Genomic DNA, 19063 nt, shown 5'->3' on the forward strand with positions numbered 1-19063 from the left:
GGCTTGGATGCCCAGCCCTGTAGGGACCCGTGGCCACTGCCAGGCGGCGCCGCGGTGCCTGAGGAACCCTGGAGCCCAGTACTTCCGCCACACCAGGAAGTGCTGGGGAGGAGAAGACAGGAGACACCCGGACGGCTTCCGGGTGCACAGCCGGCACTTCCGCCACACAGGGGTGTGTCCAAGAGGGAGTGCCAGGAAGCAGCTGGAGCCCATCCGGGTTCCCATATAAGGGGCCGCCTCCCTCCAGTCAGCAGTGGATGTCGGGTGGAAGAGGACAGAGCTGGAGAGAGGACGGGAGGCGGTCGAAAGAGAGGCACAGTGACTGAGAGTGTGGCCTGGACTTTGGGGAATCGGTGCAAGAGGCACTGGGGTTTGTACACTGTAAATACTGTACATAATTCTTGTAAATAAACGTGTGTTGGGTGAGATATGATGGCCGTCTGCCTGTGTCCGGGTCCCAGTCCACACAAGATAGGATTTTGCTTCTGTAATACATGGAAATTTGGCAAAATAAAACCACAACAGATTCCATCCTATATATGAAGTTAATTGTGAAACAGGGGGCAGTCCTGATTCAGCTTCCTTTTTTTGAAATTCATTACTTGAAATAAGTAAAACCCTATATTTGTGATTTCTCACCCATGCCATTCTCTGTCTCAGAATTAATATAGAGATTGTATTATTTGGTTTGATTTGTGTCATCTAAAGAAATACATTTCCAGCATTGACCTGGTTTGACTTTATTTTTATATATTCTAACTCCCATGTTTTACTCATTATAGTGCCTTTAAAGGGGAATTCGCCGACCACAAAGATGAAGGAACCTACACCTGTGTTGTCTGCGGGGCTCTGCTTTTTAAGTAAGTTGCATGTGTGAAGTTTAATGACAAAACTGAAGGCTTTGTAAGGTTGCCCACATTGCTCCTTGATTAACTAAATCTGTCCACCATCCATCGATTTCCTGTTGCTACTTTGTCCAGTTCATGGATGCGAGGACTGGTCATTTTCCCAGCAGCATTACAGGAAAGCTGGAACTAACTGAAGTAGGAGGGTCTTTTCCTTGAAGAACACTCAGATACTCACTCCTGTGTATAGAATTTAAAGTAATAAATAATCCTAACTGTACATCTTAGGGGTTATGGGAGGAAAATGTGAGAATTCAGAAATGAATTCTCAAACTCAGAATTCTCAAACTCTGCACTAACAGTACCTTGGTCAGGATATGGAGGCACAACTCTAAAGCTTCAAAGGAGCAGCAGTAACAACTATGCCAATATGGCATTGTAACTTTTTACAGTACAGTGTACGAACTTGCAAACTGGCTATATTGGGGACTGTGACCCGTAAGTGAGATAAGGACCTCTCACCTTAGAGTTTCAAAATCTGCACCTTATTGATGATATTTACTTTTTTTTTACCTCAAAGCTGAAGGCCACAGCAGAACTTAGAGATTGGAGGCAGGAACATTCACTGATGGATTCTCAGGACCTAACTTTTGCTCTTAGTGGTATGGAGCATAGTTTTAGCCCTATGAGTTGGAGCTTTTGGAACTGTGTCTATCGTGTGAAACCTTTCTGAGGCACTTGGGGATGGTATTGGAAAGTAAATTCTGAGCAGCCTCCAAACTCCAGGCTTAAGAGTGGATAGGAGCAGGGGGGAGATGATGGCAGTTTTCTTAAGCCAGTGGCACATAACACAATTTCTAGTTAGAGGGGATGTCAAGCTTGACAACTACTGTTGTTGATCTTGTCACCAGAAAATGTATGATATAGATGGACCGTTGCTTAGCAACTGGTGGCCCAGTGTTTAAATAAATAAATAGATAAACAATTAGCCAGCTCAATCTGCGTAGGTTTCTGGGTTCCCTCGGCTGTGTGGAGTTGATGGAGTGATCCGAGACGGTGCACACCGGTACAGAACTATGTGGTCTGTCTTGATTGCTTCATGTGGATTGTGTTAAAGTCACTGCACCCATGGAGGCATATGAGGGGAAGCCAGACATGAGAGAGAGAGAGAGAGGAGGAAGCCTAAAAGAAAAGCAAACAAGAAAGTAGCTGAATAGAAGGTGAAGGCAGTACTCTGTCAGCCAGTACAGAGGACTGGAGGCAATTAGTCAGTGCCCCACAGAGGATTGATTGTTGTTCTTGGGGCGGATCAGTTCCCCCGCTGAATAGCTAAGGGGTAATGTGGGACGATCGAAATTTCCCTAGGGATTCAGTAGATGCCAAGTTTTTGTGTTATGTGAAAAGAAGATGGGAGAGGTGGCTTGGGGAGCCACGCCAAAGGAGGCAGTTGTGATGGAAGTTGTACTTGGAAAAGACCGCAACTGATGATGTGTCTGCCGACTGTGAGACTTGTGAATGGTGAGCAGGGGAGACAATGAGGGAAGACACGTTGGGCTGAAGGATAGAGAGAAGGGGAGAGAGGATGAAGGTAAAATGGTGCAAGAGAGGCAGCTTGAATGTCTTGTGTCTCAGGATTCCACGAGGGAATCCTGACTTTGTTTTTAAACTATTCATTTAATTCTTGAACCTTCTCCCTGAACACTTGAACACTGCATTACTTATTAATTTAATTATGGGATTATTTGTTTGTTGAGGGAAGTAGCACTGGACTATTTAACTGTTTTTTTTTTACTGTATTTTAATGGCACTTGTAATAAAAGTACTTGCACATTACACCTATCTTTTACTTGCTGAGATCTATCCCTTGAGGCTCCCAATATTGTGATCGGGGATATTGAGCTGACCCTCACCGTCATGGGATGTCAGATTACATCACTAGTGATCTTAACACAAGTATGTTAAGCTCGATGACTCCATTCAGACTTTTCAGCACTGTTTCAAACTTCCAGAGTACCACAAACTTGCACCTTTTTGTGATAGCCAATAATGTGCTGTCTGTCAGAGCTGGTGCCGTACAAATGCTTTCCAGGTCCAGTGAATTCATCTGCAGTCTCTGTCCAATTGTTTTCACCCTTTCTTTCGTGGTTTGTAAAACACAAGATATTAGACAGACTAACCAATTGTTTGTGAAGTTCAAAACACCCACATTCCTTATTCCTTGTCACTGAATTATATGCATAGTATTTCTGGCTGAGTGCTTATTGTTTTTCATTTCTCACACACACACAGCCTGTCCCTACAACTTAATAAAAAAACACATCTCTTTGATTTTGTTGTGATGAATCGCAGGGTATGTCTTTTTTCTATTCACTGATCTTATGAAAACGAAGTCTACAGCTAAAATAGCTGGAAAATGTCCTAACCCTGCCCCTACCACTAACCCGAAGCCTGGTGTATGTTTGTCAAACTCCATTAACAGGGCCTAATTCGAACTCATGCCAACAAGTCCATTGGAAAGCATGAGAGCAATACTAGCCAATAACTCTATGCCCATTGTCCAAATCTTTAATAAGATTCTGTCTACTCAAAAAAAAAATCATCTTTACAAATCAAAAAAAAAAAAAACAAGGACCAGAGTGGAAACTTTAGAGCTTTGAGGCAAAGAAGTTGCATCTCCAGGGCCTAACCCTAATTACAAAGCCTACAGGGCCTAAAGGAAGCATGAACTATGAGGGTCTATTACCATAGCCTAACCCTATCCCAAGCTCACAAGGCTAGAGCAGAGCCTGGAATATGAGAGCAATGCCTGCTAATAACTATCTATACCCAGATATGGTCTATACAAAACACAATGGACACTAGAATCACTCTCAGCAGGAAAAAGGAAAGTGGCTCCTATGTTGAAAGAACAGTGCTATCCACTTTCCCTCTACGTTCCCCGTGCATTCTGGAAAAAACATTGGGAATGGGGTCATTGTCCAAAAAACCTAAATCTGACCCTTATGCAACAGGGCTTTCAGACACATCCATGTTTAATTATTTTCCTGTATGGAAATTATACAACAATAAATGCTGTTTGGTTTAGGGCTTAAACTGCTCATCTTACATGATGTCTCCTTCTCTTACATCTTGGGAATATTTTTGGAAAACATTTACTAGACTGGGGAATTTCTCCAGTTTGCAAAGAAAAAATACACTTTAGCAGTTGATAAAGATGAGCATGGGTGGCACATTGAGGAAGTGATCACTGCTGCCGCCTTATAAAGACAGATAACTGTAGTTGAATTCAATGCCCAGCTATTGTGTGTGGAGTTTGCATGGCATTCCCATGTCTACACAGGTTTTCTTCTGTGTACTTCAATTTTGGTTGCACATTAGCACATGCAAGTAACAATTTCACTGTACATGTAACAATATTGATCCTGTAGCCCTGTGTGCTGGTAAATTCTAAATTAGCCCTGTGTGATTATTGGTGTGGGAGTTTGCAGTTGACTGTTATCTGTTCCTGCCTTGTATACAGTTTCGCTAGGAAGGGCCCCTGCCTTGCAACCTTGAATTGTATTAAGCAGATGTAAGAAAATTAATTTATTCTAGTGCAAAGCCTCTCAGTTGTTGTAATACTTCAAGCAGTCTCCCCTGACACTCCATTTATTACCTCTGCAGCAACAATCACAGTGGAAAGGGGTTCAAGAAAACTGGTTTCTTTCTCATTTTTAAAAAGCACTTCCTAACAAGCAAAATCTGTATTCTGTTATTTTGTAGTAAGAGCTGAATGCCCTTTGCATTTTGTGTTTCCCCCCTCTCATTACACTTTGACTCAACTTTAGGAAACAAACAAGGAGAGAATTATGGGAAGATATAAATTAGAGAGACAAAAGTGGAGTGGAAGAAAGTGGGGTAAAAACAATGGCGGCATGAGCTCACGCATTGTGATTTGTGCCTATTTTCTATGAGACAAAGAATTAAAATAGAATTGAAGTGATACCTACTTAACCTGGAAGAAACGTCTTTTCAGGATTGTGATCTAGTTTTACTTTTTAGAAACAATTACTGATGCTTCCCTATAGGAAGGATGCTATAGAGTGGTTTTTGGTTGAATGATTGTGATGTTTGGAGATTCTGGTCCATGCTGGCTTGATCACTTTATGTAGTTCCTCCAGATTTTTTTTGCTTGTGCATCTCCTATTCCATCTCATCCTAAAGGTGCTTGCTCTGTAGGATTGAGATTTGGGTTTGAGGCAGACCCTCGGAACAAATCAAAGTCACTGTCATGTTTGTGGAACCTGTTTGGTATAATGTGTGTTTTGTGATATGGTGGGCTACTCTGCTGCAAATATATTGCATACTATAAAATAGGTAAATGGGGTTAAAAGAGAAATGCACCTTGTCAACAGTAATACCCAGGTGAGCTGTAGCATTCAAATTATGGTATTAAGCAATATAAGCCATGAAAACAATGCCTATGCCATTACACTACGTCTACCAGCCTGCACCATTAACACAAGGGAGTGCGGGTCCATGGAGCCATGCAATCTACAAAAGCTCCTAATACTACCATATGTGTGCCCAGGCAGGAAAGGAATCTTGTTCAGCCAGGTGACATTTTTGTTTTCTTCAGTTATCCCATTTTGGTGATTACAGTGACATATGAAAGTCTGGGCACTCTTGCTTAAAATGCCTGTTACTGTGAATGGTTAATTGAGCCGTAGATGAACTGAACACCAAAAGGCTTAAAGTTAACAATAACACATTTCTTTTCGAAAGACAATTGAGTGTCATTATGAACAATGCTACTCTTCTTTCTGAGACACTGTGGACAATGAATTATTCAGCATATGTCTGTCAAGAAAACGCTACTGGGGCTCCTTCATACCCACACAATATGTCTGCATAATGCTTCACTGCAACTTTAACTTTAACAAGTCAGAAGTTTTCTTTACATTCTTTTCTGTTTTCTTTTTCTTTTTTAGTCATTGTGATGTGTATTGAGCTTCTGTAAAAAGCCACATTTCCCCTAGAGACAAATACAGATCTATCTATCTATCTATCTATCTATCTATCTATCTATCTATCTATCTATCTATCTAGTTTACAAGTTATGCAAATTTTAGGTGTGCTTTTCCTAAGTGTTTGTTTTTATACCTTGATTTAATTGAAAAAATACATAGAGCTTAATTTTTGTTCTTCCCTCATTTCTGATTGCTTGGTCTTTTATAAAAATAAATAAATAAATACATTGTGAAAAAATCTCTTCTCTTAATATATTTCAGAATTTTACCTCTCAGATTTTATAAGGAGCAAACATATAATACTTTATTGTAAAATTAATTTATATCTTTGTTTATTGTGCATGTTCATTAGTAATCCGAGTCCTCATAGCAACATATGTGGAATTGAATTTATTATACGACCCATTTCCTTATGCAGCTGTTTGATTAGTCTCTGTTGGTTCATGAGAGCTATTGCCATTAAAGAATACCATGAAATGCGATAGTTCTTTTTTTGTGAGAAAATATTTTTTTCATGAGTAATCTCTAAAATTACCTTAAAGACCGTTTCCCATAGATTTTCTTCTTAATCCAAAGTACAAAGTTGTATGATCGACATGCCAGGTTACATTAGTGGTCATAAAAACAGAAGAAAAATTAAGAACAAGGAGGGCATTGAGTCCATCTGGCCCATGTAGATCATTGCACTTAATTTAAAACAGAATCTGACCTGTGTTTGAAGGATTCCAGTGTCTTTGCATTAACAGCATAATTTTGTAATCCTTTCCCTGGATTCATCGTTGTGTGTGAAGTATTTTCAGTGCAGTACTCAGTCTGCTGCTTTGTTAGACAAACGCGTTTCATGCTTAATTTTATTGTAAACTGTGCATTTGCGAGTTCTGTTGTGGCATTTATATAGGGTTCACATCAATAAAGGATGCCTATAACATAATTATAACCAGAGTCTGCTGGTAATTTGAGTACACATTTTTTCATCAGATTAAAATTTAACTCTGGAATTTGTTTTTATTATAATAAAAAAGGGTGTTTCCTGATGGTTACAACCTGGAGAGGGAGAGGGAAAAGCTTCTGTTCCCTTTGAGTATAAAGTTTATTGGCGTTCATAGCAGAAGCTGAAAATTTAAAGGTGTAAATTTCAGAGTCAAAATATTTTGTTATTAAAACTTGAATGTGTTTTTGCACTGAGACTTGTTCAGCCTCACTTTTTATTTCAGTTTAAAATACTCTTATAATAAAAGTGTCACTTCAGGGCCGCTATGGCCTCACAGCAAGGCCTCAGGTGCAAGGCTGGAACCAGCCATCACAAGGCTCACTCTCTGTCTGTCTGTCTGTCTCTCACACACACACACGCAGACAAGGGATCAATTTAGTTATATCAGTTAACCTAAGATGCACATCCATCTGCTGAATAGACCCTTCACTCGTCTGGAAAAACAGAGTAGCAAGTTGAAGATACTGTTTCTTGACTCCTCTAGTGCATTACAGCCCAATACAATACACAATACAGCCCAAACTGCAGGGAGCGAATGAGGCGCAGTGAGGGTTAATACTACCATTATGTCCTGAATAATGGACTACCAAACTCTTAAACCAGTTTGTGTGGCTTAAGAACTGTGTATCGGACATGGTCATGAGTAGCTCAGGGGTTCCACAGGGACCTGCACTGGCTCCTGTCCTGCTTACTCTGTATATGTCACACTTTAGATACAATACCAAATCTTGCCAGCTGCAGAAATTTTCTGATGACACAGCCATAGTTGGGTTTATCAACAGTGGGCAGGAGAATGAATTACAGGACACCAGTGAAGGACACAGAAATAATGTCATGTGCATGGAATACATTAGGATTGTATCATGTTAATTGATCTAATTCCATCATTTTTTCTTTGACAATTAATATGTTTATTAAAAGCGAGTGCTAAAAAATGGTTTGTCATCAGCTTATTTTTAATGTCTTAAGTAACCCTTTACTTTTGCAGATAAAGTATTGTTAACTTCTATTAGAAAAGTAATTTTCAATGCAAAAGATGCCATTTAATAAGTAAAGAGACTCATTTTTTTCCCAGCACAAAGAATTCCATTTTTTAAATGGAAAATTCACAATATGCAGTATGCAATGGCAGCAAGTTTGATAAAGGGAGACAATTCCTTTGGAGTTCAGTGACTTTGAGAGTGTGTTATCTGTCGTACTGTACGTTCAAAAGCCTGCAGATTAAAATGATCTTTAAAACAGGAAAAGTCGGACAAGAGCAGGCTATCACTTTTCCATGCTAAGTACTTCCTGCCTAGCAGAAAGCTGACATTTCGACTTTTCCTCCTGTAGCATTGGGCTTCCTCCTTTGTTCTCTACAGTTGGGGCTCTCAAACTCGAGTCGTCAAGGCCTACTCTTATTTTGTGTACTATTTCATGATAGTAAAATAAAGCTTTCCGTACTTTATTGTTGCTGCTATAGATTATTGCAGGGATTTATATGACACCAGTATTGCAGTTAAAATAAAATAGCATTGGACCCTTTAGCATTAAAAAGTGCTCAGTTATGGAGTACTTTTATATGCATGTTTAAACTTTCCTAGCCTACCACTTGGATTTAATTTCCTGCTGATTTTTAAGGTGAGGTACTTGATGGAATTATACTTTAAAGATAGCAGAAGAAAAACAAACAAAACAAAATTGAGCACATCCATTCCAGAATAATTCACATATTTATTTGAAATATAAAGATGTTTAAAGTTTTTTTTTTCTATTCAATCTATACATCTGAAAGCAAAATTAAAAGTTAAACCTTACAAAAGAAATATGCATGGAAAAATTCCAAAATGGTAAATAGGTATTCATTTTTCTGATCTGTTTTACAGGAAAACATTAGAAGACGGGACTAAAAGTTGATTTAGCTTAACATAGTAGGGGCAAAACAGTTCAGAGTAAAAACAACTCAAGTAGACAAGCAGTGTATTAGCGTGGAAATAATGACAGACTTACACATGTACTCATTGAGATTGACAGGAAAACTATGATATGATTGCCCTTCATTCTGGTGATAAAAAAAGAATTATTTCTTTTTGTAAAATTGTTTCTTGAAAGTGTATGCCTCAAGTTTAAACAGCTCTGTGTATACACATTTCATTTATTCATTAATTTTATATCAATCCATTTGCTGAACACATTTAATTTAGTTTTGGTTTTAGTCAAGCAACCTAGCCCAGCAGAAATACAAGAGTCAGACCTGTTTGGGATGCAGTGTTAATTCATGTGTGTTTATCCCACGTCAAACGACCACATCAACACAAAAGGTGTTATGAAGCAATAGTCTGTGGTGCATCTGTTTCATGTAGACCGTGCTACTTTATCTTATGCACTGAATATAAATATAACAAATCATTAGGCGCTGACTGAAGTTTCATTTTATGTAATAGTTTGCTTCTGTAATGTGTTCATTAGAATGTTTTACAACAACATTATATCCGAAACCTAAACATTTATTTGTATGGTGCCTTTTCTCAGAAATAAGAGGTTAGGTTAAGGAAGACATATGTTTTGAGGAAAGTGAGATGGATAGATAGATAGATAGATAGATAGATAGATAGATAGATAGATAGATAGATAGATAGATAGATAGATAGATAGATAGATAGATAGATAGATGGCACTTTATTTGCCCCAACCTGTACAGAGTGAAGAGAAAAGGAGACAGAGCTGTTCCTTGTGTTGTTCACACTGTTACCAGAAACATCGTCCTTGAGCCTCACAAACTGTGGTCTGCCCAACATATAGTCCATTATCCAGGACACCATAGCTCATTGTGACGGTGCAGGTTGGCTCCATGCTCTCCTTTCCAATTGGGAGCCTCTTTAACCTGCCACCATTGATAGTCATAACCAAGATGAGCTTGGCAAATAAGGACACTTCCATGCAGCAAGGGGTAGGTGCAAAAAGTGATAAGTGCTTTTATTAAAATCAGTGTGCCAAATATTCAATAATAAATAATCCAACAAAAACACAGTGTCCACATGGAGGTTAAAAATCCCACATAAATAATCTGTTAAAATGAGGTTAAAATCACTAGGCAGGACACAGTCTCTTAAAACTCATTCCTTTAAAACCAACATCTCCTCTGATTACCCTGTATGGGATCCTGCATACAGAGGAGACATCTTGCCGATAGGCACAGTCAACCTTCCCATTTCTCCTCAGTTAAGATTCCTGCTGCCAGCTGTGGCCCTGGCAGGGCGCCACGCAGAGACTCCCCTCTCTGATTCCCACTGCCCCGACTCGGTCTTACATGGAAAGTCACATGCACAGTGGGTCACTTAAGCTCCCTGAACATGCTCAGACGGAGTGATCCTGTTCAGCCCTTGAGTGTTGGCCCTACACTCCTCTAAGAGGCTCTCCACCTAGCTACCTGCCTCCTTTCCTCTGCACCAGTTCTCTCCCATTCCTACCTTCATCTCCCTCTTTTAACCTCTGTCTCTTTTTCATTCTCCATTCATTTCCTGTCTATCTTTGCCTCGCAGGCTCCTTTTATCACCTTTATTGGGCGCAGGTGCAAACCTTATCCCACTCTGAGGCGTAAATGCGGCACCTGACCAATCCGGTCTCTTTTGTACGTATATGTGTGATTGGTCAAACTACCGCAATCAACCCCGGAGTGGTGCTGTCTTGCACACACCCACACCCAATCCAAGCCTGCACTTCATGGGAGATGATTATTTATTTAAAATCTGCACAGCAACACGGACCACTTATCACACTCATCCACCTTCATATTTCTGAGTTAACCGCTTAACAGGGATGCCTGGATGGTTTTGAAGGCAGTGGAGAAATCAAAAAACAAAATCCTCACAGTGCTGCCAGCTTTGACCAGGTGAGTATAAGCCTTGTGAAGCAGATAGATCATCTACTGTAGTCTTTCTCCAACTGCAGTTGGTTCATGTGTTGTACCACAACAGGATTCACATGGTCCAGACCAGCCTCCTAAAGGTCTTAATGATGTAAGACATTAAGGGTCACTGGTGTGCAGTCATTAGGTGAGTAATACTCACTAATAATTGTGCCAGAAAGTTCCTATATGTTGTATATTAATTAGCACATGCAAGTTAAGAATTTCGCTGTGATAATAATGACCCTTGTGGCCGGGTGCAGGAATGACTGGTCACACAAACATCAACCAAATCGTCCTGTTTAATAAATGAAAAAGTCCAATTTACAGAATGTGTAGTTTAAAGTATCTGCATTCTCTTTGTTATCCACAAGAGGGTAGAAAAAACACTAGCATTTAATTAAATGTATTTAATTTTCTGGAAAAGAGATTCACACAACAGCAGTAACTGGTCTTTAGTTAATAAATTAGTTAAAGCTGAATCGATATGAATAGGAATTCTTGCTTTGAAAGTTATGGCAGCTGAGATATTGTAAAACAAAAAAAAGAAAAAAGTAGAATGAAGATGAATCCAAATCTACAATTAAAAAAAGCAAAACCTTAAAATCTTCACCTCGGTCTCCTGCTTGCTCCCATCTATGTATATTATGTTCCACAAAAGAATCTCACTTCAATGACTCCTCAAATGGTATTGTTTAGGAGTATAGAGAAAGGACTGCCATGTAACTCTCCAATTCATTGATGGATAGCCAGGTATGGGCAAGGATTTCTCAGCTAAGAATTCACAGCTCGTTTGACAGCCCCTTAGTAGCATCTTGGGAGTTATTACATACCTGATGTTTTCCCACAATTCACGGGAGAGCTTAAAGGTCTGCAGAATTTACAGCTAGTATTAACCTATACGTGAAACATGATGTTCCCACAAGGACTCCATATTTTTACTTGAAAAGCACAAATAATTATGCTTACTTTCCTGACTCTACTGTCACTTAGAGCTGCAAACCAAATGCATGTGGTTTAAGAGAGAAGTTCTTGAAACAAAATCTTGATAAAGATAATGATTATGAATGTGTAATTTTAGTATTACTGAAGGGGTAAATATGTTATAGTGCAGTTTATTTGCAGTTATGTGATCTGAATGTGTAGTTGATGGCTGCTGAATCAGTATTTAAATGTGCTTTTACTGCAGTAAGGCAGATGCCATGTCCTTATGGTCGACATTATGCTGCTGATTTTCATGCTTCATGTTCTAAAACCGTTCAAGGTTGACTCCTGTCTTGTACCCAATACTGCTTGTGCTAGCCCTGTGACCTATGAAAGTCAATTTAAGTGCCTTCTACTTTTGTGCTTCTTATATGCTGTTTTTGATTATTTAGCCCACACTTTGAATTTGCCCTTTATCTTGGGCTTTTTGATGGTTTTAGTCTTTGTTTTTCCTGTTCATTTTGACTACTGCTTTCTTATTGATCTTGACTTTGACCTTGGCCTCTATTTTATTGTGAAAAAGTGCTCACAAAAGGTAGCTTAACCATTGAGGTTCATTTTTTACTGGTGGACAAGTTAATACTGGAAATGCCTCCATTTGTATGTATGTTTGTATTTTAACTTATTCAGCACAGACAAATACCAAGCAAAAATAGCAGTTGTCTAGAAGTGGATCACTTGCAAAGCATGCCTATCAGGATTTGCAAACATGTCAATCCATCGCCTGATTGCTTCCTCCACTTAAAAAGGTTGCACTCCAGAATACCCTAACTAAAGCCAAGAGCCACTCCGAAAGCTGCTCCTGCTGAGTTTTTCTCTCCAAGCACAATCTAACAGAAGCCAAAAGCTTGCTTGAAAGCCTTTCCTTGTCAGGTCATGGCAGATTGTACGCAAATTTCTGCTTCTTCTACTTCTTCTTTCGGCTGCTCCCGTTAGGAGTCGCCACAGTGGATCATCTTCTTCCATATCTTTCTGTCCTGTGCATCTTGTTTTGTTACACCCATCACCTGCATGTCCTCTCTCACCATATCCATAAATCTCCCCTTAGGCCTTCCTCTTTTCCTCTTGCCTGACAGTTCTATCCTTAACATCACATATTGATTTGGCAAAATTTTACACCAGATGCCCTTCCTGACGTAACTCTCCCCATTTATCCGGGCTTGGGACCGGCACAAAGAAACGCACTGGCCTGTGCATCCCCTGTGTCTGGGTTACTCAAATCTCTGCTTCTGAAAGAACCTAATCTGGATAAACCCAGCTTTATATTAACAGTCATTAGTCATTGCTAAATGGTAATAGACAAGTTAGACAAATTTATCGAGGTAATCCCCACATTTTATTTCAATCATTACTTATATTTATTTGCTGACAAACCAGGCATAAATGGTAGTTATGAAATCATGTAACCTGAATGACTCACATTAGGGTCACACATCAAGCTTTGTATCAGGCAGCAGCTTTACCTTCTGTAGTTTTTCCTTCTTAAGCTGTGATGCTTGTAAGAATTTGGAGTAGTAGATAGTAAAATAGTTGTCTTCTCTCTCTCTGGAAGTTATGATGTCCTTCTAAAATGCTTTCTGAAATCCTTTTAGTTTGCTGTATTGTGTCTTGCTGGCTGCTTTATCTAGGACTAGCTATCACCTGCGGCTCCACCGGTGCAATAGTGAAATAGGACTGTGAGGAGGGCCCTGTCCGGCTCCCCACTCCTGATGTCACGCTTCCCCCTCCCCTCAGCCACAGCCCCTGTCTCTCGGATTAGCATGAATAGATCACTCCTGCAAGCGAACTATAATTCTTAGCGTGATGAGAGAAGTCGCAAAATCATCTGGAATGTTCAAGCAAATTATAGAAAAAAACTCAATCTAAATCCGTTAAGTAGTTCTCTGATGAAAAGCGAACAGACAGAGAGACAGACATACTGTACATTGGCTTTATATAATATACTAGCAGAATACCCGCGCTTCGCAGCGGAGAAGTAGTGTGTAAAAGAAGTTATGAAAAAGAAAAGGAAAAGTTTTAAAAATAACGTAACATGATTGTTAATGTAATTGTTTTGTCATTGATATGAGTGTTGTTGTCATATCTATATATATATATATATATATATATATATATATATATATATATATATATATATATATATATATATATATATATATATATAGCAAAATACCCGCGCTTGGCAGCGGAGAAGTAAAAAGAAAAGGAAACATTTTAATAATAACGTAACATGATTGACAACGGAATTGTTTTGTCATTGTCATGAGTGTTGCTGGCATATATACTATGGGGTGCCAAACAGGCAAATACTGTACATTGATTTTCTGAAGATATAAAATTGGCGTCAGAATATATAAAGTCAAAACTTGAATATATAAAGTCACTGTCGGAATATATAAAGTCAAAACTTGAATACATAAAGTCAGCGTCGGTATATATAAAGTCAAAACTTTTTTCTGAATATATAAAGTCAAAACTTGAATATATACTGTGGTGTGAAAAACTATTTGCCCCCTTCCTAATTTCTTATTCTTTTTCATGTTTGTCACACAAAATGTTTCTGATCATCAAACACATTTAACCATTAATCAAATATAACACAAGTAAACACAAAATGCAGTTTTTAAATGATGGTTTTTATTATTTAGGGAGAAATAAAATCCAAACCTACATGGCCCTGTGTGAAAAGTAATTGCCCCTTGTTAAAAATAACCTAACTGTGGTGTATCACACCTGAGTTCAATTTCGTAGCCACCCCAGGCCTGATTACTGCCACACCTGTTTCAATCAAGAAATCACTTAAATAGGAGCTGCCTGACACAGAGAAGTAGACCAAAAGCACCTCAAAAGCTAGACATCATGCCAAGATCCAAAGAAATTCAGGAACAAATGAGGACAGAAGTAATTGAGATCTATCAGTCTGATAAAGGTTATAAAGCCGTTTCTAAAGCTTTGGGACTCCAGCAAACCACAGTGTGAGCCATTATCCACAAATGGCAAAAACATGGAACAGTGGTGAACCTTCCCAGGAGTGGCCGGCCGACCAAAGTTACCCCAAGAGTGCAGAGACGACTCATCCGAGAGGTCACAAAAGACCCCAGGACAACGTCTAAAGAACTGCAGGCCTCACTTGCCTCAATTAAGGTCAGTGTTCACGACTCCACCATAAGAAAGAGACTGGGCAAAACGGACTGCATGGCAGATTTCCAAGACGCAAACCACTGTTAAGCAAAAGAACATTAGGGCTCGTCTCAATTTTGCTAAGAAACATCTCAATGATTGCCAAGACTTTTGGGAAAATACCTTGTGGACTGATGAGACAAAAGTTGAACTTTTTGGAAGACAAATGTCCCGTTACATCTGGCGTAAAAGGAACACAGCATTTCAGAAAAAGAACATCATACCAACAGTAAAATATGGTGGTGGTAGTGTGATGGTCTAGGGTTGTTTTACTGCTTTAGGACCTGGAAGGCTTGCTGTGATAGATGGAACCATGAATTCTACTGTCTACCAAAAAATCCTGAAGGAGAATGTCCGGCCATCTGTTCGTCAACTCAAGCTGAAGCGATCTTGGGTGCTGCAACAGGACAATGACCCAAAACACACCAGCAAATCCACCTCTGAATGGCTGAAGAAAAACAAAATGAAGACTTTGGAGTGGCCTAGTCAAAGTCCTGACCGAAATCCAATTGAGATGCTATGGCATGACCTTAAAAAGGCGGTTCATGCTAGAAAACCCTCAAATAAAGCTGAATTACAACAATTCTGCAAAGATGAGTGGGCCAAAATTCCTCTGGAGCGCTGTAAAAGACTCATTGCAAGTTATTGCAAACGCTTGATTGCAGTTATTGCTGCTAAGGGTGACCCAACCAGTTATTAGGTTCAGGGGGCAATTACTTTTTCACACAGGGCCATGTAGGTTTGGATTTTTTTTCTCCCTAAATAATAAAACCATCATTTAAAAACTGCATTTTGTGTTTACTTGTGTTATATTTGACTAATGGTTAAATGTGTTTGATGATCAGAAACATTTTGTGTGACAAACATGCAAAAGAATAAGAAATCAGGAAGGGGGCTGTTTTATCTTGGTAGAGTAATATATATTGCTCTACTGTCCCCTATTGTATTAATATGTAGCCTTAGAATGCCTAATCTCACAGACTTACCACTGTATATAACTTATCCCCACCTTCCCTTCTATATCTATAACCTCAGGCAATTAGATGTAGTAAAAAGACAAGCAGGAGTTAAGTTACACATAAAATAATGTATTATTGATAATATTCATAAATAATAACAAAATGCAAAGTACATTTGAATATTGGCAACCATACAACCTGATAAAATGGTGATGTGTAATTCAGGTGGCACACAGACTTGCAGTTACTTAAAATGTCTCTAGTTAAGGCATCGTTGGTGCTCAGCTTTCAGCCACATGTCTGTTCAATATGGCTGCTGAGCTGTGCTCTTCATTGTGTTGTCTTCATCATCACAGGTTAGCAAGAGAGATGCTTCTTCATATGTGGGTCAGTTAGAGAGAGACGCTTCTTCATGATATGTGGGTCAGTCAGAGAGAGATGCTTCTTCATCATATGTCAGTCAGTCAGAGAGAGAGAGAATGTGGTTGAGCAAGTACATTTATAGATGTTCTCTCCAATTCCTAGAACCAATAGGATATCATGGTACTTGAAGGCCTCTGAGACAAGCCAATTCCAAACAGCCATACCTCAGACCAATGGGTGAAATAGAACATCTTATCTCCTGCCCAACCCCAAGACCATATATTACACTAACCTGGCTTTGTGTGGGAGATCAAACTGGTTTAAGACACATCCCCCCAAATCCTGTCATAAAATTACAAAGAGACAGTCGCAAAAAGGGGGATGGGGGAAGGCAAACATGAATACCTCTCACCACTTGGTTTGCCTAAATTATAAATAAAGACATACAAAACATTTATCAAGTTATATGCAAAATCCTACATCACAACAGGGGCAAATAGTTTTTCACACCACTGTAAAGTCAGTGCTGGAATATATAAATTCAAAACTTGAATATATTTAAAGTCAACGTTGGAATATATAAAGTCAGCGCTGGAATATATAAAGTCAAAACCTGAATATATAAAGTCAACATCCGAGTATATAAACTCATTCCTGAATATATAAAAAGTCAAAGTTAAAATATATTGATTGAAACGACTCTGAACTGAAGTAAGTTAACAAAAACGTATTCAGAAAAATAAATTTAAAAAAATTGTTCGGTTAATGTTTTGAAAATGATGCATGTGCCCTGCCCAGGATTGCTTCCTGCCTTGCGCCCAGTGTTGGCTGGGATTGGCACCAGCAGACCCCCGTGACCCTGTGGTCGGATTAAACGGGTTGGGAAATGGATGGATATTCCAGCGCTTACTTTATATATTCCGACGCTGACTTTATATATTCAAGATTTGACTTTATATATTCCAGCGCTGAGTTTATATATTCCGACGCTGACTTTATATATTCAAGTTTTGACTTTATATATTCAGAAACAAGTTTTGACTTTATATATACCGACGCTGACTTTATATATTCGGGAATGTCTTTATATATACAAGTTTTGACTTTATATAGTTAAATTTAGTCATCATTGCATAACTTTTTCTTTACCATAGAAATTTAAAGACTAAATTCAACTTCCATTCCTACCAAAGATATTTCTGGGGACTAAATAGAACCTACTTATATCCAAATTCAAGCTATTGAGCTGTCACCTTCCTTACGTTTTTACCGTTCATTTAATCATGGCTAGTGGCGGAAAATTTATAAAATGGAAGGAGGATTACACTGAGTATGGCTTTACCAAAACAATTATTGATGGTGAATCGATTACTCATAAAGATTCAATTGGTGATCTGTTTTTCTGTGTTATCCTCATATTTTTTCATACTTCTTCTCAAACCAAGGGGGTGTGAGGGTAAAATGAATCGGGAAGCGCTGATCAATCATGCATTGACAGAAGTTCCCCTTTGCTTGGAATTGAAAGTGTGATTAAATGCGTGATTTTTTAACGCGTTATGGAGCAAATGCATCGAAGCTTCTCAGCTGTGCTTGTGCTAAGAAAAGGAAACATTTTAAAAATAACGTAACACGATTGTCAATGTAACCTTTTGTAAGTAGTGCCTGGAGGATTCAGTGTGGAGAAACTCTAGAGACAGCATGTGTATTAACTTGTGGATTTTTCTGTGAGTATTTGGTGGCAGCGTCACAAAGTCGCTTCCGTAAGACTGCGTTAGCTGCGGAGCTCAGCTCAGAGCGAAATGAGATGAATGGGACGGGAGATGATGACGTGACTCCTCCACCCGCCTTAACTGTCAATCCCCCACAAACACAGTCTCTCGGAATTTGCATAAGATAAGCACAGCCCTTCACCTGCAATTTTAACTTAGTTACAAAGTGATCAAAACTCTCGTTTATATCCTGCATCCTCTCATTAAACTTGTATCCCGCATTACCCGTGGGCATGACAAATGGCAGCGGCAGCCTGTCTATGAACTTTATTTAAACTTTAGGTTTACACCATGCTTTGTTTCCGAAGTAGCAGCACTCATGAATATGGTTGTATATGTCACTCGCTCACTTCTTATTGTTTCGCTGCCTTCTCAATTATATAATGCATGTTTTCTTCAGTGCTTTTTGGAGCTCTTCCTGGTTTTCCATGTACTGTGTTGACAGTCAGTTCACGTGATTACGTGGGAGGCGTATTGATGTCACACAAAACTCTGCCCCCCACGGCCATCGAGCTCAACTCCATTACATTATATGGAGAAAAATAGGTTCCAGTTATGACCATTACGTGGATAATTTCGAAATGAAACCTGCCCAACTTTTGTAAGTAAGCTGTAAGGAATGAGCCTGCCAAATTTCAGCCTTCTACTTACACGGGAAGTTGGAGAATTAGTGATGAGTCAGTCAGTGAGTGAGTGAGTCAGTGAGTCAGTCAGTCAGTCAGTGAGGGCTTATATATATGTGTTCCATCAGTCAAAAATAATCTAATAAGCTCATTTGTACCTGCCTACTCTTTCCCATATAGAGTTCTGGGCACACAGGTTATTGTCTAATCCTAAAATAAAAACAAACTTAAATAAAACACACAAATTAAATATTATCATACTGTAAAAACACATTTTTGTAACAACATTACAATATCATATAATGAAATGTCTGCATCCGGCTGCCAGATCCCATGGAGTCTCCAGTTTAGGAGAAGATATTCAGGGTTTGGAAGTCAAAATGGTACATCCTGTAGTTCAAATCAGACTAGATGTCTGACATGTTTTGTAACTGTCATGGTCTCTATCTCAAGG

The 19063-nt window shown here is 39.0% G+C and overlaps 1 protein-coding gene across 4 annotated transcripts in view; it reads left to right on the plus strand.

Annotated features, from left to right (window-relative positions):
• Window positions 1–19063, plus strand: part of msrb3 (methionine sulfoxide reductase B3) — a 191418-nt gene that overhangs the window by 94584 nt on the left and 77771 nt on the right. For all 4 annotated transcript variants that reach the window (XM_039769737.1, XM_039769739.1, XM_039769740.1 and 1 more), the window contains one exon: window positions 783–860. In XM_039769737.1, coding sequence (XP_039625671.1) covers window positions 783–860 — 78 coding nt within the window. The remainder of the gene's footprint in view (window positions 1–782; window positions 861–19063) is intronic.

This window comes from Polypterus senegalus, chromosome 11 (assembly GCF_016835505.1).
Source record: "Polypterus senegalus isolate Bchr_013 chromosome 11, ASM1683550v1, whole genome shotgun sequence".
In the NCBI taxonomy this organism is placed as follows: domain Eukaryota; kingdom Metazoa; phylum Chordata; class Cladistia; order Polypteriformes; family Polypteridae; genus Polypterus; species Polypterus senegalus.